The following is a 27,609-nucleotide window of genomic DNA, read 5'->3' as shown; positions in this document are numbered from 1 at the left end:
GTGTGTGTGTGTGTGTGCGTGTGTGTGCGTGTGTGCATACAGCCTAAGGTATCATGTGTGCCTAGTTCCACTGCTGAACTTCATCTCCAGCCTTCGTTTATTATTTTAAAGCGTCTGCCTCTAGTGTTTTATTTAGCTAATTATGTTTGAGGAGGTTGGTGTATGTTATTAAACTGATTAAATGCATTATTTTCTACTTCTTCAATGTTCAGAGTTGTTTTCCGAGCTAGTATTGAATTCTGTCTATGGCTGTCTTCTGTTCCTAGTGAGTTAGTCCCCTACGCTTTCTTCTTTATTAAGTTGATACACCGTGCACTGGATGACTGCACTTTCTAATGCTTAGCCAACTCCGCGTTTCTTCTTTAGGCTAAACCTAGTGACGGCAGCTACCATCAAAGACCTCTCCTTCAAATAATAACTTTTTAAAAAGTATTTATTTTTTATCTGCAAAAAGTTCCTGAAAGAGGTATTTTTAATTAAGATTTAATGAGAAAGTAAGATGGAAATTGCTGTCCCTTGAAGGTCCTAACACAGACACATGTGCCCTTGGGGCAGGGGAAACTGCTAAGCACTGAGTGGGTCCCACCCGTGGCTCTGACCTAGGAGACACGTGCTGTCTGCCTTCCTAGGTGGTGGTACTGTGCCCCTTCACTGGCATCCAGCAGACTTTCCCCTGCAGCAACTGGTTGGATGAGAAGAAGGCAGACGGGCTGATTGAGCGTCAGCTCTATGAGATGGTGTCTCTGAGGAAGAAGCGGCTGAAAAGTAAGTTTGAGGGATCTGGGGGCCTCCCAGACAGAAGCTCAGTTCTGCAAGGTACAGGCCATACACTGTTGTGGAGATGACTCCAGTGTCCCCAAACTGAAGGAGTTGCTGTGATAGACATGGGACTAAACTGAGATTCACTCAGTGAGCCCCAAAACATTAGCCATAGGATGGTGGAGTCAGCCCTTGTCTACTGCTAAAACACAATGCGTCTTTAGCCATTAAATAAGACACTAACGGGCTCCATTTTTAGTAGGGGATCCTTAGCTTTATCTATTCTGCACTCGTTTAATGGATTCTAAGAATAGACACAATTTTATATCATCTCCAATCCCGATCTTTCCATTTCCCCTACTACATCTTCCCCCTCAACTCTTGGAGTTTACGATGCACCTTGACCTGTGTTGCAGAATTTCCTTGGTCCCTTTGGGTCTGGACAACTGATCTGAAGAAAGCTGGCACCAACTCGCCCATCTTCATCCAGATTTATGGGAAGAAGGGGCGGACAGACGAGATTCTTCTGAATCCCAACAACAAATGGTTCAAACCAGGCATCATTGAGAAGTTCAGGGTAGGAAGGAAATGGGATGGATTGGGGTGGGGGGATGGGAAAAGAGACAAAGGAGCACCGGATGTTCTGGTTCTCAGTACCAGATTTTCAACCAAGTTTAAAGGCCGAAGGTACATTGGAGACTTTGGGCTCCCACAGCAAGGGCAAATTTGATGATTTATAAAAGAGATTTAGTTTATATTTGATCTTCCGCCTGATACAGTCTAGGATGAAGTTTAGGGGGCAGAGCCATTACGGAATGCTTGATGCATTCAGGAGCGAGGTGAATGGGGGAATTGTGGGCTCAGAGGCCTAGAGCACAGTTCTATCATTCAGCCTGGCTGCATTCAAGTGTAAGGACCAAATTTAAGGGGAAATATGAATTTTGGAGCGTTTGAGAGAAAATCTAACTTTGAACTTTGCAGTAGGTACTCAGAGTGAGTCTCTGCCCTCAGAGGGGCCGCTCCACCTTTGAGGGGAAGAACCTGTAATTTGCCATTGTCCTTTCCGTGCACCCTACCGACACCTCTATTCCACCACCAAGTCCATTGCTCTTTGTGTATTTGTCTTCTCTGCCAGACTTGAGCCCCTGGGGAAAGGGCAGAGCTGCTGCATTAATCTTTTTGTCTGTCTCGGTGCCCAGCAGACTCCCGGGGCTGTGGCCCCGTGCTAATTTGCAGGGCTGCCATATGGATTTTGTTCCTGAAGATCTCTCGGCTGGATCCCACTGTGGGTCAGTTATTTTTGTTCGGTTTCACCAGCCCAGGCTGAACGTTCCTTTCACATAGCCATCTCAGTCCCATGAGTCACTGGTTACCAGGGACGTGAGAGAATGGAATGTTTGAGTGTGGCAGACCCATCCTTACTGGAAAAAAGCAGCCTGAAGGAGTACCCACCTGCCTGTGGTCAGCTATGAGGACACACGAATTCCTGTGACTGTGTCCACACAGACTTTTTATTTCTCCTTGTAGATGGAGCTCCCAGATCTCGGGAGGTTTTATAAGATTCGGGCGTGGCATGACAGGCAGAATCCTGGCTCTGGGTGGCATTTAGAAAAGGTAAGGTGTGCCTTGCAGGGTGGGAGGATATCCAGGTCTATCACATCTCATGATTTTATATATATATATATATATATATATATATATATATATATATATACATATATATATATTTGCCTCTGTATCTGTCAGAAGGGTTGACATGGGCCATATGTTTTGATGGGGACAGATAAGGAGAGTCCTTTCAAAGTAGACAGAGAAATACTCGAGTGTCCATGGGGTCCATCCTGACCTGTTTCCCAGATGCTGAGTGAATGTTTGCTTCTGGGAGACCAGGGAAAGAGACAGCAGTCTGATCACCTGCCTTCTTCAAGAGCCAGAAGATCTCATCCTTGAGATGAGACAGCAGGCCTGGCCCGGGGTGCACACCTTTGAGCCCAACATTGGGGAAACAGAGGCGGGTTGATCTCTGAATTTGAGGCTATCCTGGTCTACAAAGTGAGTTCCAGGATTATGCAGAGAAAACTTGTCTTGAAAAGAAAAACAAAGTAAGGTAAAATAAAAATAAAAAAGAGAACAACACACACACACACACACACACACACACACACACACACACACACACACACACACTGATTAGGACAACAGAATGAGGACCACAGGCCACGGGTGAGATATCCGATGGCCCCACCTGCTTACCTCAAGACTACCCCATTACAGATGACTCTGATGAATACCTTGAATAAGGACAAATATAACTTCAACTGCAACCGCTGGCTGGATGCCAATGAGGATGACAATGAGATCGTGAGGGAGATGACGGCAGAAGGCCCGACTGTGCGGAGGATAATGGGAAGTGAGTATTGAGCTGTCTGCTGCCATGGGGAGGCAGTGGGACTTTACTTGCTGTGCTAGTGAGGGCTTGGCAGATTTGTCTGCTGTGTATCATCTGTCCTCTCTGAACACTATAGCACTAAGTTCCAGCCTCAAGACTGGCTGGAAGAATCCATTCCAGGGCATGGTGCTAGAACTCTCTTGTGATGGGGATGGTATGGCGGGAAAAGAGAGGTACAGGTCTTCAAGCTGGCCACAGGAGGACATGAGGAATCCACACGGAACAATGGTTACCCAGAACCTCCTCAAGATTAGAAAAAATAACTTCTTTACCTTTCACATTGTGAAACTTGGTGAGCTTTCTCCACACAGTGAGGCTGGATCTGGGCTTTATTTTTCTTTGACACACTAAGCTGGTATCCAGTGAATCCTTTGTCTCTGTTTGAGATCAGTAGGAGAAAGATTAAGCTTTAACCTGGAGTCTAGCATTCACTTTCAAAGGACCAAAGGGAGGCCATTCTGCCTCTAGGCTACAGCAGCAGCATAGCAGCAGACATGAAGAATGTGCTCTGTTGCTTTCTCTGGGAAACACTCCTTACTAAGTGATCACAGCATTCTCACGCAGTCAGAAATGAGATTGATAGCCATTGCTGTGCTGCAGCAGACATTACCAATCGATCAGAATTGGTATGGAGGAAAATTAACCTGGTTGTTATTCTTGTAGCTGTTCTTAATTTTTCAATAGGAATATTTCAAAAGTGATATTGAAAAAAACATAAAAAGTGAAGCACACCTGGAAAATTATAAGCAAGCTTTCTTCCTGGAGCCCTCCTAAATATTTCAATAACTCAACTCACCAGCGACCATGTGATACTTCTGAACACTGTATTTAGCGGTCACTTAGTAGAAGCTTTGAATATGTTTGTTGAAATAACTTGATTAGAGTTCAATACTCATATAGATATTACATGTATATATTCCAGATAGCAAATATCTAAAAATGAAGTCATCCCATCTATGATAATAAGAAGGCAATACTTACAACTAGCACTGTATGTCTTCCATTACTTTTTGCTCTTCTTCAATTTAATTCAGACTATACCTACAGAATGCTCGTCTTGAAAAGACCTAGCAATAGCCCAAATAGAACTGAGGAAGCCCCTGCCATGGTTGGATGGTTGGTTATAGACAGGCAGACTCAGAGCAGGTCTTGTGCTTATTGGTCCAATGACTGCCTATCCTGAGATACCAGCCCTACTTTACAATTCAATATTTGCATTGAAAACAAAAGCTATCACCTCTCTTTATATAACACCAACTCATCCAATGGAGATTTTATGTGATCATCAAGGCAGAAATGCATGTGTTTCCCATCTCTCTGTTTGTGCCAGCACTGTGCCTACAGGTCTCCTCAGGGAGACCTTCTAACCGGTTCTTAGGATTTCAGCTCCTTGGTCTCTTCTTCTGAAGTTACCTAGCACTTTTACCCTTGGGTATTTGGAGGGAGGGGCTGGTTTTCAATACTTCCCAACTCACAGCTCTGATTAGCTTTCTCAGGGTGCCTTAACACAGAGAGGACTGTTGAACCACACTGCTGAACTCCATGATAGCATTTTCAATTCAGCGGGTCTGCAGTAGGACCCACTGGACTCCACAATAGCATGTCCAACTCATTGGGTCTGCAGTAGGACCCCCATATACACTTACCCAACAAATTTTGGGAATACCAGCACTGCCCCCAAGGAAGCACAGGGAGCACAGGGCGGGGCACACTCACCTTTGCTTCTTCAGACCCTTGTTGTTGGTTCTTGGGTCCCACATCCCTCACTAAAAGTGTTGACACCAACTTTTGATGTTCCATGACCCCAGGATGGTACATTGGCTTATTGGGACAGCTGTAAGAAAAGGTTGTACTATATGGGCTAGGTAGGTGATACAATAGGAATTTGTTTTCAAGTAGTTCTGGAAGCTACAGTCAATGATCAAGATGTTTCAAGGTTTATCTCTCTTGGCATCGTTCTCATCCCCTTAGAAGCAGTTGTACTTGTATTCTCAGATGGTCCTCTGGGTAATGTGAGTATTAACCTTTGTCTTCCCGCCTCCTCATGGGATGACTCACTTCACCCCATTCTCCAATCCCCTAGCACCTTCATCTCCACATTCCTTCTGGTGTGCCAAGGTATTTCCATTGTCAGTGTGAAGGTTTGGGTTTGAGATGCAAACCCATGTATGATTTTTCCATGCAGAGAAATATGGCTCTAAAATCAGACTAAGGCTGAGCAGACTAGAGGACAGATGATAACATTCAAGAAATCACTTGAAATTGGAACTGGTAGGACTTGGGTGTAACCGCTGTGGAAACCAAGCTATTATAAGCTTCCTATCTAAGCAGCTCTTGTCCCAAGTTGCAAAGTCCATCCAAGCCAGGTCCAGCAAGGGTTCTGACACTAGAGGCCATGGGAGGAGGAATGTTTCTATAGACTCTGTATCACTTGTACATAGAATACAGGCTTTTTTTGTGGCTGTAATTTGACTATACTGTTAAAGAAGCATTTCTTTTTTAATTTATTTATTCACTTTATATCCAGTTGTGTCCCCCCACTCCCCCCACCCTGGGTACCACCATACCCTGGGACATCTAGCCTAAGTGGGCCTAAGCACATTCTCTCCTACTGAGGCCTGACTAGGTAGTCTAGTTAGGGGAAAGGGATCCAGTGGCAGACAACTGAGTCAGAGACAGCCTCTACTCCAATTGTTAGGGGACCCACATGAAGACCAAGCTGCCCATCTGCTACAAATGTGAGGGGGGCTAGGTACAGCCACTGCATGCTCTTTGATTGGTGGTTCAGTCTCCATGAGCCCTCAGGAGCCCAGGGTAGTTGACTCTACAGGTCTTTTTGTGGTGTCCTTGATTCTTCTGGCTTGATCAATTCTATCCCCCACCTCTTCCACTGGACTCCCTGAGCTCCCTCTGATATTTGGCTGTGGGTCTCTGCTTGTTTTTATATGCCTCCGAATGAAGCTTCTCAGGAGACAATTATGCTAGGGTCCTGTCTACAAGCCTAGCAGAGCATCAGTAGTGTCAGGGACTGGGATCTTACATGGGATATGTTTCAAGTTGGGTCAATCATCAGTCTCTGCCTCATTTTTATCCCAGGGCATCTTGTAGGCAGGACAAAAGTTGGATTGAAGGTTTTGTGGGTGGGTTAATGTCCCCCTCCCTCCACTGTAAGTCCCACCAAGCTATAGGAGGTGGCCACTTTAGTCTCCATATCCCCTGCTGGTAGGAATCTCAGGAAGGGTCATCTCCAGAGACGCTTCAGAACCTCCCTCATCCCAGGTCTCCAGCTACTCCCAGAGAACCATTTCAATGAGAAAAATTTAGTGATCAATATAGGTAGAATGTCTGTCTGTCTGTCCTGGCTATAAAGAATCTTTGCTGTTTTCTCTCAGTCTTTGGTGGGTTTTTTTTCGGAGTCGTAGAGACTAACTCAAATTCCTTGAGCTCACTCTTCCTGGCTCATGAAACATTTTCTGTTGTGCTTAGAACATGCTTCTGTCTTCTCTCAGATCTCTGGTGGTGATCTGCATTGTTCCTTGTACCACTAAAGAGCCAGAGGCAAAGTCACTCTCCTCTGATAGGTAACAGATATCATGCATGGTGTCCCAAAGAGCATTTAATGGAGAGACTTGCAGTCATGTAGGATGAGTAAATACCAATTTAAAATCAATTCTTAGAGTCTGAAGTTGTGTGTTCCCGGTTTGCTTACAAAATCACAGTCAGCCAAATAAGCAATTAACGTCGTGTCTGCTTGTTCGGAGGCTTTTTGGAGTGATTGACCTGATTAGAGATGCGGACAGAGCGTGTACCAACTCAACAATTTATTTCCACCTTGACTTTCCCTCAGGAGGCTCGTGCGATGGCAAAATAGATGAGATCCACTTCCTCCGCTGTGATTATACACTACGAGTGGGCAGGAGTCCATTGGCCATGAGTGTTGAATATTGTTGCTGCTCGTTAATCAGATTGAGCCATAATTTTTAAATTAAAGCCCAAGAGGCTCTGGTACTTGCCCATCTGTTTAAAGTCTCTCACTGCTGATGACTAACAATGTAATTGTTTTCAGTTGTCCACAGATGTCTTGTCAGGCAGCGTTTGGGACCTCAGTGGCTGGTGGGCTCAGAGAGACCCTTAGAGAGTAAGGATCTGTCACGTCCTCCAATGGGTCAGACCTTAAAACTCTGGGGTAAAGGGGGTGGGATCCCCAGGATAGGGATTCCTATTTGTTACCACTTTGCTTTTGGGAACTTTGTTGCAAGACAACTAAGAAAGCAAAACCTATCAGCAAATCAGACTGGAGCAAGGCTGCAGTTTGCTACTTGGATTTTCCCTGGTTCCTCATGTTGGTGCATACCAGGCAACACTGCCCATTCCTCTTATTACGACCTGTCGCCGAGAGCAGGGTGCAGTCTGCTTTCTGTCAGTGTGACAAAAAGCAGAGGTAAGCAAGATATGGGAGGAAGTGTTTCTTTTAGATCCCAGTTTCAGATGGTTCAGTCCATGGGTGTTCCTGGGTATGTAGGAGACTGATCATCATGACTGATCATGTGGCAAACCAAAGATGCTTACTTCATCTTTGGAAATGGAAAGAGAGGTAGAGATGGAGAAGAACCGGCCAGGAACAAGGCATGCTTCCTAAGACATACTCCCTCCAGTAGGCACCACCTCGCAGGAGCAGCCTAAGGTAGGAACCCTTAATGGATTAATCATGAGGTCAGAGTCCTTGTGATCCTGTCTCTCCCCAAGTCCCACCTCTGAGTGGCACTGGGGACCGAGCTTTCAACACACGAGATCTGCAGGGGACACACAGTGCTACTTATGTAAAGGCATGCAGCATTTCAATTTCGAACGTTCCCTGGGGAAATCAGGAATGGCTTAATTTTGAGTAACGTGTTTCTGTGGGGAGGGAATGCTGTGGGGCAAGAGATGTTCTCCTGAGCTTTGACTCATGCCATGAGTCTGCCGGCCCCGGTTCTGTTCACGGCAGGCCTCCATGTACAATGATTTGTTGTTGAACAAATGTTTTGGCACAGATAGCATATCTTCACGTACCCACATGATTCATGGTCAGATTGACTTTTCAGATGTCTCTATATGGAAATGAGTACATTATTAAAATAGATTTTGTGCACTAAACTTCCCTGCGACTTGTCTCATTTCTGATATATTTCACCTTCGCTGTAGATGGAATATCAGTGAATAATGTCTCTCTTCTTTAACGAAAACAACGGCTCTATCGATATAAATTCGTGCGTCACTCACTTCGCCCATGAAAAGTTCACAAGCCGATGTCTTTTGATCCATATCCGACAGTTCTATATATCCATCACCACTGTCAAATTCCAGAATGTTTCATACTCCTAAAAAAAACCCAAGTCTGTTAGCCCCTGTACCTTTCCCCAGCGTTAGCCCCCATACCTTTCCCCACCTTACTCTTGCCCCTGACAGCCACTAACCTGGTTTCTGTCTCAGCAGCTTTGTCTCTTCTAGACATTTCACACAAATGGAGTCACACAGTGTTCTCTCTCATTAACATGTGCTCAAGATTCAAGATTCCCGAACATCATAGGATGTACTGGTACTTTATAAATATCTATATCTATATGTATATCTAATCTATATCATCTATCTCTATCTCTATCTATATCTATACCTATACCTGTATCTGTATCTGTATCTATACCTATACCTGTACCTGGGTCTGTGTCTTTGTCTGTGTCTGTATCTGTGTCTGTATCTGTATCTGTATCTGTATCTGTATCTGTATCTGTATCTGTATCTGTATCTGTATCTGTATCTGTATCTATACCTGTATCTATATCTTTATCTGTATCTGTATTTGTATCTGTACCTGTATCTGTATTTGTGTCTGTATCTGTATCTGTATCTATACCTGTATCTATATCTGTATCTGTATCTATACCTGTATCTGTATCTGTATCTGTACCTGTATCTGTATTTGTGTCTGTGTCTGTATCTGTATCTGTATCTGTATCTGTATCTGTATCTGTATCTGTATCTGTATCTGTATCTGTATCTGTATCTGTATCTGTATCTGTATCTATCTGTATCTATACTGTATCTATATCTGTATCTGTATCTATACCTGTATCTATATCTGTATCTGTATCTGTGTCTGTGTCTGTGTCTGTATCTGTATCTGTATCATCTATATCTTATCATCGCTATCTATATCTATAATTCAGTGTGTGTGCAGGTGTGCACATACCATGGTTCATGGGTGGCAGTTCCTGAGAGTTGATTCTATTCTGCTTCTTTGTCTGAGCCAGGGACCCAACTCAAGTCACCAACACTGTGTGCAGGCTCTACCTGCTGAGCCATCGTTCTGGCCCATAACTTCTCTTTGATTGATGGACAATGCCCTGTTGTGTGGATGTAACACGCTTAACTGTTGAGCACTTGGGTTGTTTCTGCTTTTAGATTACTGTGAACACCGCTACTCTGACATTCATGCACACGTGTTCACATACACATGCTTTCCGGTCCGAGCCAGACGGTAACTCTCCCCATGACTCTGTAAGCAACCGTTGAGCTGCTTTTGAAAAGGTGGATGCATCTTCACCAGTATCTTGGCAGCTCCCCATTGGTCTGCATCTTGAGACACTTGCTGGTTTTGAAGTTTATTTTGCAACGTTACATGAATTTGAGGAAAAGCTTATCAAGTTCCTCAAAGAACTCAACTGCAATTCCGATAGGGATTGCGTCAAAGTAGTTCTGTCTGGGGACTAATCCCGTGTTAACGATGTTAGGTCACACGGCCCGTGAACATGGGACATTTCTGTGTCCAGTTATTGAACCTTAAATCGCAGTCACAGTTTGTAATTTTCAAAGTATAAAATTTTCACTTGTTTGGCTAAGTTTATTCCCAATTATTTTATTTTTTAAAAAATATTTATTTTCGTTTTTATTTTTACGTATGTATGCACACACATGTACACATGCACATCATATGTCTGTGTGCCTGCAGGAGCCAGAGAAGGGCATCACTGACAAGGATGAGCCACCTGATGTGGGCGCTGGGAACCAAGCTCAGGTTCTCTGGAAGAGTAGAAAACACGTTTAGCCTCACTGTTGGCCATCACTCCAGGTCATTTCACTCTTTCTGCTGTTGGGAATGAAAAATCTCTCCTCTCTCCCTCCTCTCCTCTCTCTCCTCTCCTCTCCTCTCCTCTCCTCCTCCCTCTCCTCTCCTCCCTCCCTCTCTCCTCCCTTCCCTTCCCTTCCTCCCCTCTCCTCCATCTCCCTCTCCTCTCTCTTGATATCCCTTTTCTTTTCCCTCTCCTCCCATCTCTCTTCTCTTGATATGATTGGGACTCGTGTATTGTACACACTGGTCTTAAGATCACCATGTAGCTGAGAAAGACCTTTATTTCCTTACTCTTCTGCCTCCACTTCCCAAGGGTAAGTCCCTTGCTCTATACCCAATCTCTGTATATAAACTTGTAGCATGGCTACTAAAGGCTTAAAAGCCAACATCCACATAGAAGAATTCATACTAGATTTATCTTTTTGGGTTCAGGTTACCTCAGGGCTTTTTGTCTAGTTCCATCCCATTTACTTATTTCATTATTTCATAACAAATAAACAATATTCCATTGTGTGATGTGCCACGATTTCTTTCTTTATTCATCTGTTAACATCTAGGCTGTTTTCAATTTCTGACTATTATGAATAGAGCAGCTGCGGACATAAATGAGCAGGTGTCTCTGCAGTAGGATATAGAGTCCTTTGTGCCTATGCCCAAGAGTGATATAAGGGGGTCTTGAGGTAGATCTATTCCCAGCTTCCTGAGAAACCGCCACACTAATTCACAGTGTGTAATTCTTTGTCTGTCATGTGGTATTTGGTTCACAGCATTGTGTTGAGGATTTTTGCATTTGTATTCATAGAAGGTGTTGGCCTATAGATTTATTTCCTTATCGACGCCATCACTAGCTTTGGTGCCAAGAATGTGTGAGCTTCATGAGTCCCCTAAGATGATCATTAACCTTTACTCAAACCTGACCTCAGAGACTGAGATACTCCCCTGAGTGCATCTTTTGGGTCATTTCAGGCAGGAATAGATAAGAAAGAAAAGCCAACCCTGACTGAGAAAGTTCAATCCCGTGGGCTGAGGGTTAAGTTGTACCAAAAGGGGAAAGGTGCAAATCACGTAAGCATCAGTGTGTTGCTGCTGCCTGTCTCTGAACCAACAACCTTGCACTCCCGCTGCCACCACCAAGAGCCACTTTCTCTGGTGACAGCCCCGCTGTGACGGGCTATATTCTCCTAAACTGGGAACAAGCACAAGCCCCTATTTCGTTTACTTTTTTACTCGGCCACAGGAGTGAGGAAAAATAACAAATATAGAAGATAGGTACCTGGGGGCAAGGCTGTTTCTATTGTGGTGAGAAACCCGAGCAGGCAGCTCTCAAGCCGTTGGAACTGGTTTGCAGAAGGAATATGGCCAAGTTTGGGGGTGGAGGCTAGGGAAGCCCCAGAATTCTGTAAGCTGATCTAACAGGAGTGAGGAAGACCAGAGTGCCAATAGAATGATTGACAGGCAAGGCTACCCTTATGAGGACTCAGAAGGAAATCTACATTCTACCCATGTTGTGGAAACTCAAAGGGGGCTAAGTTCAAAAGCCATGGAGTAATTTACATGATGCTAAGAAACTGCAAACTTCCGGATAGCATGCAGGCCTTGGTGTGGTTTATTGTGCACTGCATTTAGTAAGTTCTCCAGTGAGAATCAGGGCAGAAGGCGGACCACGAAGAAGCAAAAAAAAACAAAAAACAAAAAACAAAACAAAAAACAACAAAAAACAAACAAACAAACAAACAAACAAACAAAAAACCCCGCATAGTTTGGGAAGAAAAGGAATGTGAACCCAGTTAAAGTCACAGACAAGGTGGGTGTGGACAAAGTGGCTGTAATTGTTAAGAGACAGTAAGGACATTAAAGTAAGTCAGCAACTTGGCACCAGGACAAAAGTAAAGATGTCTCAGGTGTAAGGTCCTCCCCAGGGAACTGTAAGATTGTGGTACTCGTGGAAGCCTGACTGAATACATTCGGTGTTATGAGACTGGCATAGGCGTATTGGTCAGAGGTAGGACATTATGGATTACAGTGATGTGTTTAAATGTCAAATCGTGGTGGCTAATTTCATTGCCTGGATTTAGAATTACCTAGGAGACTGACAAACGTGTGTGTGTATGTGTGTGCTCTAAATGTACGTAGATATCACAGTAAGACCTCTGGACCTGAGCTTTTCTTTGTGAGTAGTTTCAAAAATTATTCAGTTTTTTTCACTTTCTGAGTGTTTCATCTCAAATCAGTTTTAGCAATCATTCTTTACTCTCCGCCTATCCATGTTGCAGGATCTAAAGTGCATCTCTCTGTGGTAAGTTATTTAGATCCATGTCCATTCTGACAGTCTCTATACAAAAGATTTCCTTTTGATGTTCAACTGGACAGTTTTCAATTGTATCATTTTTACAAAACAATGGCAACAACAAAAACAGAAACACCTGGCTGCAGAAGCTGCAATGTGTTACAATGTGTTACAATGTGTCACATAGTGCACCCTTTTGTCCTCACATCTTTACTTGAAAGTGTTCATTGCAATGACTCATTGGTCTGGTTGGAGACCTCTGGCTTCTGCTACACTATCAATACTGGATCCTCACTGGGACACCTCTCAGATCCTCCTGTTGTTGGGCACTGGGTCACGGAGCTCCTGCAGCTTTGTATCTGTAGGACCCGCCCCCTCATGTGCTCCAGCAGTTCATAGATGGGGTAGATGTTGGGGTGGGCCAGCTCAAAGCCCTGAGTCTGACCTAGGTGGTCACTGAGCTGGTCAGCCCCCCAGTTCTCCCACACCTGTGCTGCCAGGGCTGGCTCTCGTACTTTGCCCAGTGGAGGGGCAGGGCCAGCTCTCCTGCCTGCAATGGCTGGCAGGGGGCTGGACTGGCTTTCTTGTACCACACTGGCAGGGTGTGGGGACAGCTCTTTCAAACCCATGCCATTGGGGTCAGCTCTCCCAAGCTGCCTGGGTGGGGGTAGGGTCAACTCTCTGCCTGCAGCAGGCAGCAAGAGGCTGGGACATCTCTCTTGCCATTGCTCAGCACTGTCCAGACAAGGAGGGGGGTGGCATCCCTCCTTGTTCACTTACTACATATTATTTCAGTTACTTTCTAAATAGTCTCCCCCAAATTACAACCCACAGCTTAACTTAGAACAATTTAGCTCAAAGTAATGTCAATTTAATTTTAATAGTATATAAAATCTCACTCCCCATGCATGCTCCTTCATACCACTGATGACAGTTAAATTGTATCTTTGTCTAGGATATGTGATACCCTATATTGGGAATTTGTATTTTTACATATAGATTCACCAGTACAGTTTTATAATTATTGTTCTCTGATCTTATGTTTATATAAGACCTGAGAAGACAGGTGTTAAACAATATATTTACAGTAACATTGTTATCATCACTTTATCTTTTCTGGTGACTCAAAGTGAATTCAAGTTACCTTCCACTGTCTAACATGAAGATTTTCCATTAATATTTGTTACAAAGAAGGTCTTTTAATGATAAAAGATTCTTGAAGTATTTATTTATTTTGGAAAGCTTTAATTTTTCATCCTGAAGGATAGTTTTAGTGGATATAGAATTCTTGGATAATGGTCTTTTTCTTTCAACTTATTGAATATAGCATTCCACTGCTTTCTGGTTTTCATAGTTTTGGATGAAAAGTCGCCTGCTAATTTTTATTGTGCATCCCTTATACTCAATTTCCTGTTGCTTCCTTTGAAGATTTCCTCTTTGTCTTTGGCTCTTAGACATTTTATTATGATGTGTTTAGAAGCGGATCTCTTTGGAGTTTACCTACTCAGAGTTCATTTCATATAAAATGTCAAACATGCAGGTTAATATTCTTAACTCAAATCTGGGGAGTTTGGGAACCAATTTATCTTCAAATATTCTTTCAGTTTTTGTCTACATTTTCTTCATCATGGCTCTTACCAGATGGCATGGCTGGAAATGGAATACCCCTATCTAAGGTGACCAAGGTCATATCACCAGATCTGGCCTTCCAGATATATTTAACTTTCTTCCTGACTTCTGTTTTTTTTTTTCAAATATCTAATTGATATCTCAACTGTACAGTGTACAAATCTTGACTCCCATTCCCAACCTTATCTTTACCCTGACTCTTCTATTCCTTATTAGCATTTCTCTCCAAACAAAACTTGATATCTCTCTCTCTCTCTCTCTCTCTCTCTCTCTCTCTCTCTCTCTCTCTCAATTATCTACATGGTCCACTGGCAAGTATTGCCTCTAAATTACATTGACAATCTGTTGCCTTCTCCTCATTTTCACTGAACCCCAGTTCTAGGAGCCACTCCTTTCTTTCCATCAGAATCCACAGATGGTATTCACGAATAAGTCAGTTTCAAAGGCCTTACCTCTGAAAATGAAGGTTTGGCAAGTATAAAGTGGACCTCAGGAATTCAAATTCTTGTAAACATTTCCCAAGGGTTTCTGATGATCGCTGGGAATTAAGAACCTCCAGCCAGTCTCAGCCAAGGCTTGGCATGAGTCAGCTCCAAAGTGACTGACTGCAGTGGGGTTTGGGGACTTGAGTCAAGAGATGAAGTCGTCCCAGTAAAGAAGTGGATTTGGGAGCTTAGGCATGGGAACAGGGTAGACAGCCAATGGTGTCTCCCTTTCTCTCTGCCAGTGGCCCGGTATCGTGTGACTGTATGCACGGGGGAACTTGAAGGTGCAGGAACTGATGCCAACGTCTACCTCTGCCTTTTTGGTGATGTGGGGGACACAGGGGAGAGACTGCTTTACAACTGCAGGAATAACACCGACCTGTTTGAGAAAGGCAATGTAAGTTGCAATGATGTGCAAAACACACACCCCCAGCCCACCTCTACTTTGTCCTATCTTCCCTGTTCTTTTAAAGCAGAGCAGATGTCAGGTGTTGGGACCTCAGCGATGAGATAACATCTGTCCTGGTGAGGAGAATGGGGTCTGGGGAATCCATGTAGGAGCCACTTAAAGGCACAGAAATATCCGATTGGCTGGATACTTAAGCACTGGACTCACTGTCATTCGCTAACATCGGCAGCAGCTACAAGGCTCCTGGTGCTATGCAGCTAGAAGCTGGAGAGTGTCATAGAGAAAGTGTGGTCTCCTATCCACCTCTCAGGATTGGAAAGATATTGGACATCTCAGTTGTGTCCCAGAGAACCCAAGCCGGAAGAAAATGGAAGACAGTGCAGTTCTCTGGCATGGTCACTAGGGTTCATACCTTTTTTTATTTAAAGAGAATCCTAGGAAAACACTAAATATGGATGTGAGAGAAATGAGATCCATTGCTAGCCACAGTACAATGTGTTAGGTGTGTCTCTATGTTACTGCAACCATCAAGTGGGTTTACCGTGGGCCAGAGGTCTGTGAAGCTGTGCAGAAGGTACCAAAAGGGTCTAGGGAAAATCATTGGGCTGCTCACTCCGCTCTCCTGTCAGAAACGAGGGAAAGGATGAGTTCCTGTAGCTGGCTGTTGTGAAGATTATAAAGGGCTGAGAGACTGCGCGTGGGTCAGGTATGGTCCCCAGCACACGGTAGATGCCAGTAAAGAGTCATTGCTTCCGTGATGGGAAGTTGGTGGGGACTTAGAGGTGAAAGGGATTTGAAGATGTCTTTACTCTTCCTTCGTCAATTTACCCCTTCCTTGGTGATGGGGCGGTGAGCCTTGGGAGGCAAATGCAAGACTGTCTGAGCCAACCCAAGGGTGAACACTTGTAGGCCGTGTTGGTGAAGCTCTTCCGACCTGGGGTCTATCTGTGAACATTACGTGTGTTTTACATTTCCGTTCCCTGCAGTGGGGTGTGTGCGCCCATGCCAGAACGGTAGCCCATCCTCTCAGCAATGCGTTCTCATTTCCCGTGTGTCCCCACTTGGTGCTGGGTCTCAGGGGAGCCACCATCCACGTAACGTTGCTGTCTTTTCTTTCCTGGAGGCTGACGAATTTACCATTGAGTCTGTCACCATGAGGAAGGTGAGGCGAGTGAGGGTCAGGCACGACGGCAAAGGCTCGGGCAGCGGCTGGTACCTGGACAGGGTGCTGGTGAGAGAGGAAGGACAGCCAGAGAGTGACAATGTGGAGTTCCCCTGCCTCAGGTACTTTTGTCTTTCACCTTCCTTTCTTCCCATTTGTACTAGGGAAAGACTCATCCCCATTATGTGGAACGGTAAGAAGAACAGTGGCTCATGGTGGTGGTTGGTGCGAGAAAGGGGTGGGCTTGCAGGAGGTGTGCAGACCTGAGTCTTACCTTTCTATCCCACGCACGCCTGGCGGGCAGAGGTGCTCCACTGCACTCCTTAGGGCCAGCATGATGGCTTCTCTCGTGAAAGATCAAACACACCAAAACAGACATGTCCTAAATTTAAGTGAGCTGTTAGACACAGAATGAAATATGGCTACAAGTCGGATTTTTGTTTGAATCGTCTGATCCTACCTCTTGCCTGGTTATATCATTTCAAGGTACCTGACTTTGTTTGGATTTTCTTCCCTCACATTTGAAATGTAAAAATATCTAATATCCAATAGAAAAAAAATTCTCTAACCAGAGAGAGAGGGAGAGAGACAGAGACAGAGACAGAGACACAGAGAGAGAGAGACAGAGACAAAGACACACACAGAGAGAGACAGAGGAAACATTTCTGTAGAGTTTTTCTGAAGCGTCCTGTGCATAGCCAGCAGCTCCTGGTGATCTCTAAAGTGGTCAATAGAGACATTTTAGAACAAGGACAAGTGTCAGTGTTTTGTGAAACCCCAGTGTTCCTCATTCACTTGTGTTAATTCCAGGGAGCAGCACACGACCAGATTAACCTGGGGCCTGAGCCCACACACTGACCCATCCTTCACCTGAGCTGCTTCACTGAGGGCAAAGCAGTACCTGTGTGTGTGTGTGTGTGTGTGTGTGTGTGTGTGTGTGTGTGTGTGTGTGTGTGTGTGTGTGGTGTGCCTACTCATGTCAGCCCGGGAGAACATTCACTTAGCAACACCTCATGGCAGAACTAGGTTGAAGCTTTTGAGCTGAAAGGAAATAGCTTTTTAAAACTACGTCTATTAATACCTCAGAAGTATTTGGATAACAACAAAAGGATGTGTCATGGTTTCCTGTTACCAACTGGGAGAGACTGGGCTAGGTGAATGGAGGGGACAAGGAACAACAGGTGGGATCTTCTGATGGTCGGTGACCTCCCTGCTCCTGTCTGTGGTAATGTCCCTGCCATCCTTCCTGCAGGCTCTGTGACTATGGGAGCTGTCAGTGACCTTGGTGAGACAAAGGGAAAGCATCAATGGCTCAATTTGAGGGACTGTAGCTCGCAATTTGTGGTTCCCAAATCCGATGCCACCAATGCTCAGGATACCACTATGAACCCTCGTGTCTTTGAGTCTCTGCTTCATCTCCCCAGTGTTCTGAATCACAGCCCAAAAGCCTACATAAAGTGAGTGGCATTTTAGTGTTAGCTAATACAAGCTGACAGCAAGGTCCCCAGGGAGTGGGAGCCCTGGGGCTTTGGTTATGTGATAAATAAAAAGGGATGAAGAATGCTTGCCTCACTGGCCCTTCAGGAGTCCTGAGCTGTGTGCGGGGAGGAAGCCTTGGCTTCCCTCATAGGCTCCTGTGCCCGTTTGACTACATTAATGGTGAACTCAGTCACCAATAACACACAGGGGTGTCATTAAAGAAATCCAATTAAAAAGCTTGCTGTTGGTGTAATCTAATCCAGAGAGAGCCCGAATTGAGTTCTTCCCTGCTCCTCCCGGTGTCTGCTGGTGTTCCTGTCTGTTGTGTGAGTTTGCATTTCTGTCTGCCCAAATGCTGAAGCCTTGTGAACCTGTCTGTCCCTGGCTCTGAGTCCGCATGCCCCTAGCAAAGGGCGTGACTCTCTCTTTTATTTAACAGCACAGAAAGCATCACATGAGCGAGGAGTGAGGGATAGATTCAGTCACTGACCCCGGCTGACCCCAATAACAAACACTACCAAGCCTTACGTCCAAATGTGGTTTCCGGCATTTACAGTGGATCTTAATTTTAAAAGGCTTTCTTCATCCTGTTTTTTATTTTCAGCAAATAATTATCATAGCATCCATGCATATAAACACACATGTCTTACGTCTTCCAGGTCAGCAGCCTGGAAGAGTCGATTACAACTATGCATAGCTTAGGCTGTAAGAGTTAGTGGGAAATCCATAGCAAGTAAGGTTGCTGTTACATTGTTTTCTTAAAGGTAAGTTAAGCGAACGGGCATAGTAGGGCAGCAGTTTTGCACATAGTAAGGCAGCAGTCTTGTTTGTATATAGTAGGATAGTACACAGTAGGAGAGTAGGTCTTCATTGACCTCAAGGTATGTACTATTAACCCAGTCTGTGAGGGACAACAAAAGTTCCAGCCTCTTGGCATGCAATGTTTTTATTATAATGAGTATTTCATCATCACAGGCTTGGTGAGCTCTCCCCGCTCAGGAGTGTGAATGGAAGGGCTTTGAAGTCAAGTATGGGGCATAAAGTGGAGAGATATTCTGCCAAGACAAAATAGGATTGGCCTCTGCAATTCTCTAACATGAGATTCTTAAAGTTTTTCCCGTCATGGTCCCTTTTTGCCCAAGCAATTTATATGTGAGACCGGGTGTCTAGGTCAAGAGAATAGCTGTACAAAAGCAGTATTATGAATAGTAAATCATAAAGAAATCTGTTGTAAGACAGCCCTTTGGTATACATATATTTCTAACCATTCATTAGAGACAAAAATCAGTCTTTAATTGTTTTTAAAGTTAATTACCTAATTTATAATGAGGTGGATATGTTTGTTGGTTTTTACAGAAAAAAATTGAATGCTTTCTGAATATTTGATTCTAAAGCATCCAGAGTACCTTCAATAGTTTAAGAATTGATCAATATCTTGATTTTTTCTAGCTGTCAGTGGTGATGTGTCTGCCTTGCACAGAGAGGTAGGGCAAAATGGCAGAAGGATGCTTAGGGTTATTTCAGAAGGTGTTGGAAATTCTGTTTGAACCCAAGCCAGCATTCATGTGATAATCTTTAAGTCAAACTCAAGTCAGAAACTCAAACGACAGTTATAAAAAATTAAATATTCTAATACAACAGCATCAAATATATACTAATTTGGCGGTTTACTGGGAAATGGTAATAGGAAAACATTAAAAATATTTGTGTTGAAGAATGAAACCATTATGTTTCTACAAGAGTAGAAAAAATTGTATGTGCAATAAAAACACTGTAAATCATAACATACAATGCTCTCAAAGCAGGGCCACCGAGAGCTTCAGGTTGCACTGGTGATGTTCTGTGTGTTTTTACATGTGGTGACATGTGCAGGAGCATGTGCAGGTGCATGCTATAGGCTCAGAGCCTAGGCTGTAGCGAAGTCACCCCCCCCCCATAGCACAGGCAAGCACTGCCATCTTGGATTTATTATCCCTTTTTCTTTAACTAAGTTGGGTCATTGTGCATCAGAGCCTCTTCTGTGTCCTGAGTTTCACAGCTCCCACGTTCAGTTGCATGGTTTCCCCGTGGGTTATTGATCCACAGCTTGGGAAGCCAGACCTCGAGGACTGTGATCTACACTGGGTTACAAGCCAGCCCAACTATGGGTTGTAGACAAGCCATGCTTGTACAATAAGTTCGTTTCTTGGGCTTGGCCTTGGTGTTCTAAGGGAAAGGTATCTTGCAGGCAGATAGTCCCCATTCCTTCCTCTGGGGGACGCCCACAGAGGCCGGGAACCACTGTTTACTATGACACGATGATAAGGCATAGATGTCAACTGAACCCTGAAGACCTCAGTCCGACCTCTCCTGAAGTCACAGCTCGCCTATTTTTGAAGATTCCAGTTTAACCTCCTCACCACAAGCCTTCCTCTCTCTAATCCTTATTGCACATACTTCACCTCTCACCTCAGTGCCTCGTTTGGCTTATCCTTTCTTCTTGGTCATACTATAGGCTTTCAGCAGCCTGAGCGATGTTATTCTAATGGCCTCTATTCTGCTTTCTCCCATAGAGAGCCCTTGTCCCAGTGCCACATACACAGTTGACCTGGGGAAGATGGATTTGACAATAGTAGCCTTTTATCAGGATGCCTACCCTCGTTTGCCAGCAACTCTCTCTCACGTGCTGCATTCTGTCTACATGGGCCTTTTACCACCCCTAACTTTTTTTTTTTTCCCGGAGCTGGGGACTGAACCCAGGGCCTTGCGGTTGCTAGGCAAGTGCTCTACCACTGAGCTAAATCCCCAACCCAGCACCACCCCTAACTTTTATCTCAGGATATGTTTTTCCATTGGGATGTCCCTCTCTCTTCCTCTTTCTCTCTCGGACAGCATCTTGTCATCTTTCCAGTCGCAGTGGGCACTCAGCCTTCTCCAGAAAGCCTTCCTTTCCTGGTTTGAGTTGCAATACTTTGCTAGGCCTCAGAGACCCACTTTCTTCTGCTGAATTCAAAGCTCCAGGCCTCCCTGGAAACCGTGCGTGAGAGATATGATGGTTGGCGTGTTTGCCTGTTCCACTCGGAAAACTAAACTCCCATCTCCTTTCTCTCAAGGTGGCTGGACAAAGACAAGGATGATGGGCAGCTGGTCCGAGAGTTGCTACCCAGTGACAGCAATGCCACGCTCAAGAGTGAGTTGTCCTGATGGCCAGGTGGTGGTGTCCACTGGGCATGGCAGTTGCCTTTCCTTAGTTGAACAGGACCTAAATCTTTAGAGAAGATGTGTCTTTACTTTAGTTCATGAAGTTAGCACGGGGTGGTGGAGAAATAAGGCATTGGTGTTCTGGAAACTTCTCAAAGGTCTGTGCTTGAGCATACAGTCCAAGTGTGGCATGGTGTTAGGCCCTGAATGCATAGGGATCATCAGAGTGATAAGAACAATAACAGCAGCTGATAGCACCAAGGACAGGGACCCCTGCTTTGGGGCAGAAATGCATTTTGGAGGGTCTGTTGAATGAGGCCTATGCTGAGCCTTGTCCTGGAGCCCTGGAGGTTTCCTTACTGGTGATGTGTGTTCAAAATGCCATGGTTTGATCGTGGACTTTAGATAAAATTTAAAAGAAACATACCCCAAGTATCCCACAATGCAGCTCTTCATGTTTCTGTGGTGTAGCTCATCTGAGCTGGGCAATGAATCCCTAGATGATTATACCTTTATTTATTTATTTATTTTGGTTCTTTTTTTCGGAGCTGGGGACCGAACCCAGGGCCTTGCGCTTCCTAGGTAAGCGCTCTACCACTGAGCTAAATCCCCAGCCTCGATTATACCTTTATTAAGATCAAACCGCACGGTTGGAACTAGAATATCCAGTGTCTGGGCTCAAGACCAGAGAGCCTAAAAACTGGGAAGGAGCTCAAGAGAAGAGGTCACCTATGCTTATGATAAGAGGACACGCCATGACTAGAACACTCACACCTATGGTTGCTGTTGGAGCTGGGTTCAGTCCCCAGAGGGTCTCCACCTTAGATCGATGTTCTTCCCCATGAAGCAGGTTCTCATCTCACCAGGTAGACAGAGCCCAGACCTTTCTGTCCTCCTAGTCACAGCCTTAGAAAGGTTTACAAGGAAAGGGGCATAAGGAAGAAGTCTTCCTGTTCTGTCTTTCAACAGTAATGTGATTGGTAGAGCTGATCTGTCAGGGCCAGGTCCGCTGCAAATGGCCTCAGGTGTAGGGTCTCAGCTCTTTCTCTTCAGACCATTTACCCCAGTGGGAAGACCCTAAAGAAGCAATGAGTGATGGGACTTCCTCTGGTGCTATTTATCCTTGCACACTGGATGGTGCAGAGATTTCTGGAAGATAAAGTGGGACGTTACATGGTGTCCGATTAGGGGAGGGAGTAGCTTTCAATGCCTAGCGAGGTTTAACTCCTGGATGACTTCCTCGTCACCATCTGGTGTCAAACACCTGACCTTCAGAGCTCTGCTTTCCTTGCTTGCAAGGCTTGGGTGAGAGCACTTGCAGTGATGCCACAGAACGTGCACCCAACGTAATAAACACTGGAAAGCTCTATTGCCTTTGGTGACAGTTCCTCACCCATCAGAAGCTGGGTCAGGGGATTTCTGGGGATGCTTTGAGTCTCTGAAAATGTGTGTGCTCTTGTCCAAAATTTACCTTCCCACGCTGAGCACATTCATCTCTCACAGAACAGGAAGAGGAGGGCCCTGGTTTTATAGATGAGGGGACTCCACAGAGATGGAGGGAACCTCTACACTCAGTTACAAGACCAAGGTTTCAGGCTCTAGGGTCCTGACTCTTAGCCTGGGTGTTCCCTGGCTGAAGATTGTCCCCTCTTTTCCAAAGCCTTGCTCCTTGTACAACTTGCACTAACGTCCCCATCTCTCTCTGTGTTGGCACGTTCAGACTTCCGCTATCACATCAGCGTGAAGACGGGGGATGTCTCTGGAGCCAGCACAGATTCTCGGGTGTACATCAAGCTCTATGGAGAGAAATCTGACACCATCAAGCAAGTTCTTCTCGTCTCTGACAACAACCTCAAAGACTACTTTGAACGTGGCCGAGTGGATGAGTTTACTCTGGAGACCCTGAACATAGGAACTGTAAGTGTCCATCCTGGAACCATGTTCCTACATCGACCCATATGTGTCTATATACACACATTCACACCTGCACTGATGTGCATAGGGTGAGCCCATTTTGAAGGAAAAGAACTGTACACCTAGGGATCATTAGTGAGGGTTTTCATTTCTCCCATGGTCAGAGCAGCTATGAATACATGAGCAGTAGTTGTGCTTCTAGAACCTCTTTGGGACTGTAATACACAGTAACTTTACCCCCCCCCCAACACTTTTACCTACATGCCAGGATTAGTCTAGATGGAACATGGATACTAGAGGAAGAGAGGGAAGTTAAAGAGAGAAGAAAGGACCAAAATAAGGAATACAAATATTTCTCAGTTCCAGATTTGAGTGTGCCTCTGAACTGTGTTCAGAAGTGCGTGCTTCATGAACACTCCTGAGGGATGCTGCCCTGAGAAATGGGACTCGAGAGTCTTTGTCTCTCAAGGTTCTATGTGGCCTTACTGTAAGTGATCTAAGCAAGTTGGCCACTAACTGGAAGGCGGACCAATCAGTGATAGACTACTGCAAAAGAGGCCAGAGTGAATTGCATTCAATTGAGTTGCACGGAGGTTTACAGGGGATTTCCAGGGGGGTGGCGGGTAGGAGAATGGACTACAAGAGCTTAACAGAGTTAGGGCAGTGAGAGGAGCTGAGGAGATTGGATAATGGGAAACACATCTGAGTTTGCTAATTGGCACCTGTCAGATTTAGGTTTCTACCCTCCCAGATCCCAGAGCCAGGAGCTAGGCGCAAAGCTCAACCTGACTGGAACCAATAGTCAATTATTCCGACAGGATTTGGGTTCTCTCAGCTAAGGGGCCGAGGGTCATCCTAGGAATGTGGCCTTGAGTCACTTAGACCCTGCTAGTGTTTTGTTTAAGTCTTTATAGGCCAAAGTTGACACTCAGTCAAGAAATAACATGATCAGGGTCTGGACCAGGTGACACTCTTTCTTGACGTCACTTGGAGCAACAGACTTAAATGGAAGACTGGGAGCCCTAGGGACACCTTCAACCGTGTCTGAACTAGGATTGTGTTGCACCCGCCAATCTCCAGCATCACCTGATGAGCCCTGAGTGCTTGCTCCCTTTGCAACCTCAGCTTCCCTGTGCCTCCTTTCCTGTGGGCTTCCCCCCTCTTTCTGGAACTCTCTTCTGTCACCAACCCACACTCTAGGGAAAGACCTCGTGGCAGTCATTTTCCCCTTTGGGGGTAATGAACTCCGAATGTATTTACATTTCTAACTGTGAAATGAAAATTTTGTTCCCTTGACTGAAGGATTTCTAGACGCGTGAGGGGAGGGGGTTGAGGGAAGAAGGCTGTGGAGACTTGTCCTCATGTTGGTGAGACGCCCTCAGTGAAGAATGTGGCCAAGAGCTTGGGGAGCCTAGCATCTCCTGACTCACTACCTGCCATTGTTACCTTTCTCACCAGTGTTCGCATTCTGAATGGTGGAGATGCCTCGGGAATTATTATTTGAATTGTGTGTGTTGTAACGCCCACATGCTTTGTAGTCAGGGCTTAGCATTCCCCTCCAGTCCAAGGTGATGTGTAATGGACAGTCCCTGACTTACAGAGCCTCCAGTCCTGTCAGCTAGCAGACACTCACCCTTGTCCTTAGTCTTCCTTGCCCTGGAACTCTGACAGCTCCAGAGAAGCAGTGACACTGTCCTCAGTGCCTGGGGCAGGCATTCAAGGACTCTCGGGCTTTATACACTTAGCAGGTTTTCTCCCAGCAATTTCAGGGCCCTGAGTTCCACACACTCAGCTGCGTTTCATCAACAGCTGCAAAGAGGCACTTAGTATGTGGGGAAGCAGAAACCGGGGCTTGAGTGGACAATTTTCTAAATGCGGACTGTGGGTACCAGACAAGGTTAGTGTCACCCTCTAAAGCATTACTGAGAAAAACTCAGGGCTGGAAGGGTTCCCGGAGGCCATCTGCTAACTCCTTTTAATGTTAAAATTACCCTGTGTGCAACATTTCCACACAAATGAGAGCAGTTCAAACCCTGAGAAACCAACTCCACATAAGGTTGCTGACTGACCTCATGAGCTCTCATTCCTGTTGCCCACAGGCAACGATGTTGCTCTGTCAAGTAGCAAAGCAAGTGGCTAGAGATTGCTAATGGACAGAGAACAATGTTCCTTGGGTCCCTGAGTAAGAGAAGGAGTAGATACAGAAGCACCATGTTCAGAGCAAACTTGCTTACCCCTGTGTGATGGGAATCACAAGGAAGCTATGCAGAAGTGTGTACAATGTTGCATTGCTTCAAACCAAGCCAAAATAAAGCAGTAACAGTTGCCAGGCACGCAGACACTTCGCTGCTTCTGAGACCAATCTCATTTCTAAGTACCTAACAGATTTCAGTCCTTGCCAACTCTGCCTGCTATTTGCTTCTGCCTCTGACCTTGGGAATGAGTCAGATTAGAGGGGAGGGCATGGTGCCTACAGGCAGGAAAAGACTACCTTGGTAGGCAGGGCCCCAGGTTCCTGATTGCCCGGATGGGCTGGGTCACAGCTTTCTCCTAAGGAGCTGGAGGCCGTAGCTGAGGGGAGATTTTTGCACCGGTGCTCAGAGAGACAGAGGTGGAGGCTTGGGTATTTCTGCACACTGCTGTTCACACACCCTTCCTGGAGTTTCCTTCCAGATCATCAGGCTGGTGATTGGGCACGACAGCACTGGCATGCATGCAGGCTGGTTCCTGGGTAGCGTCCAGATTCGCGTGCCCCGCCAAGGCAAGCAGTACACCTTCCCTGCCAACCGGTGGCTGGATAAGAACCAGGCTGATGGGCGTCTGGAGGTGGAGCTGTACCCCAGCGAGGTGGTGGAGATCCAGAAATGTATGGAAAAGGCTGGGTGGGGCCTCAGCACTGAGAGTGGTTCTCTGTCTAATGGGGGAGGGGGTGATGGAATCAGAGGAAGGAGGGGTTAGAGGAAGGAAGGGGAGCCTTGTGGTGATTGAATCTTACCTCCCTGTGGTGGGGAAAAGAGACATTGGGGTGGGGGTGAGGGCTTCCTGTTGTCTCCAGTACTGTGGTTCTTGGGGACAACATGGTTTCACTTCATAGCTAGGAAAAATAAGGATCCAATGGATAGAATTTTTGTCCTGGAGAAATACAGAAAATAAAAAACCATTAGGAGACATATATTCCCAACCTTGTGGAAAATTTGGGGGCGTAGTCTATATCTTCCTTAGGAAAATTAGCTGAGGAGGTCGGACTTTTCAGTCAGTAAATGCCTATTGAGGTTTCTCCAGCCAGCCCTACTGTGGCCTCTGTGAAGGCAACTGTTAACAAAAACAGGCCAAGGCCTTGTCCTTGTGAGAGAGGGAGCAGACTGCCTAACAGAGAAGGGGGAACTGGAGAATGGAGCAGGGTAAGAGGGTGGTGGTAGGGCAAGTGGACAGGCACCGTGAACAGGTTTTTGTGAGGAACTGAAGTCTTCAATGTCCATATGAGTAGGTTGGAGGCTTCCAAAGGTTTAGAGGTTGGGGAAGATAGTGACCAGATTGTTTTTCTATGGCCACTGTGTGTCCACCTCTCTCCTGAGAGCAGCTGACTGTAGCTTTCTTGCTACAGCCTTCCTTACAGGAATTCTCTTTAAGAGCAATGCATAGCTGAGGCAGCTCTCCCTCAGTCAGAATGTGGAGTGCTCGCTGAACAAATATGGCCACCTGCGTTAGGATCCCCAGCACTTATTGAAAAGTTAGTTCAATGGTACCTGTCTGCCATCCCAGTGGGTCAGGGAGAGAGTGGGTAAGAGGACAATAGGCTGGAGTGAGGACAACGCTCATTTAAATCGAAGCACCTGGCACTGACCAGGTAATCAGCTAGCTACATTGATGAGCTAAGGGTTTGGAGAAAGACCGAGTCTCAAAAAACTAAAGTGGAGATTGGTAGAGGATGGCACTCCATGTACACACACACACACACACACACACACACATGCACAGACAGGCACACACATATAGACATGCACACACACACACAGAGACACACATACTTATTGACAGGGACACACACACACAGACACACACAGAGACATGTACACACACACATACACACTCACAGACAGGCACATATACACAGACATGCACACAAATGCATACATATACACACAAAGACACATACACACACACACACACACACACACACACACACACACAGGAACACACACAGGATTTCTTTTATCTGAAAAGAAATCCTGATATTGTCTTAGAGTAATCACATCACTAGACAGAATGGTGCCATAGTCTTTTAGGAGACACACCTACTCTATTTGCAGTACCCTCTATTGCTACCTACCAATAACGTATTTCTACCACCCTCTAACATCTTGATAAATATCATCTCGAAATATGCACAGCTTTTTCTATGAAGGGCATGTGTTGGTATAGTCTGAAAAGTGCTTTGATTTAAATGAGCACTGTTGTCATTCCAGAGTCTTGTCCTTTATTAAATGAAGGCAGTTTTTTGCTTCTTCCTGCCTTGTGGTGTCTGCCCAGTATCAGTAACTTTATAATTTAATTTATTTTTTTGTCGCTACAAGGTAGTACTTGTATAGCACTATGGTGATGTACAGTCTTATAGACCACATAATATAAAATGAACACAAGCTCTTACCCTAAGGAGTTCAGTCCTAATGTTGTGGTATCTGGTGAGAGCCTTCTGGATTCATTCTAACATGGCAGACGGGGACAGAGAAAACAGGGACACCTCGACC

The 27,609-nt window shown here is 45.3% G+C and overlaps 1 protein-coding gene across 2 annotated transcripts in view; it reads left to right on the top strand.

The window, feature by feature from the left end:
* Loxhd1 (lipoxygenase homology domains 1) overlaps positions 1-27,609 on the top strand; it is a 149,426-nt gene that overhangs the window by 49,106 nt on the left and 72,711 nt on the right. For both annotated transcript variants that reach the window (XM_032885677.1, XM_032885679.1), the window contains exons 9-17: positions 630-765; positions 1,176-1,336; positions 2,287-2,373; positions 3,034-3,169; positions 14,960-15,114; positions 16,250-16,410; positions 20,860-20,936; positions 22,668-22,864; positions 25,535-25,727. In XM_032885677.1, coding sequence (XP_032741568.1) covers positions 630-765; positions 1,176-1,336; positions 2,287-2,373; positions 3,034-3,169; positions 14,960-15,114; positions 16,250-16,410; positions 20,860-20,936; positions 22,668-22,864; positions 25,535-25,727 — 1,303 coding nt within the window. The remainder of the gene's footprint in view (positions 1-629; positions 766-1,175; positions 1,337-2,286; positions 2,374-3,033; positions 3,170-14,959; positions 15,115-16,249; positions 16,411-20,859; positions 20,937-22,667; positions 22,865-25,534; positions 25,728-27,609) is intronic.

The sequence above is a fragment of the Rattus rattus genome, chromosome 15 (genome assembly GCF_011064425.1).
Source record: "Rattus rattus isolate New Zealand chromosome 15, Rrattus_CSIRO_v1, whole genome shotgun sequence".
Taxonomy (NCBI): domain Eukaryota; kingdom Metazoa; phylum Chordata; class Mammalia; order Rodentia; family Muridae; genus Rattus; species Rattus rattus.
This window is presented reverse-complemented; position numbering and strand designations above follow the sequence as displayed.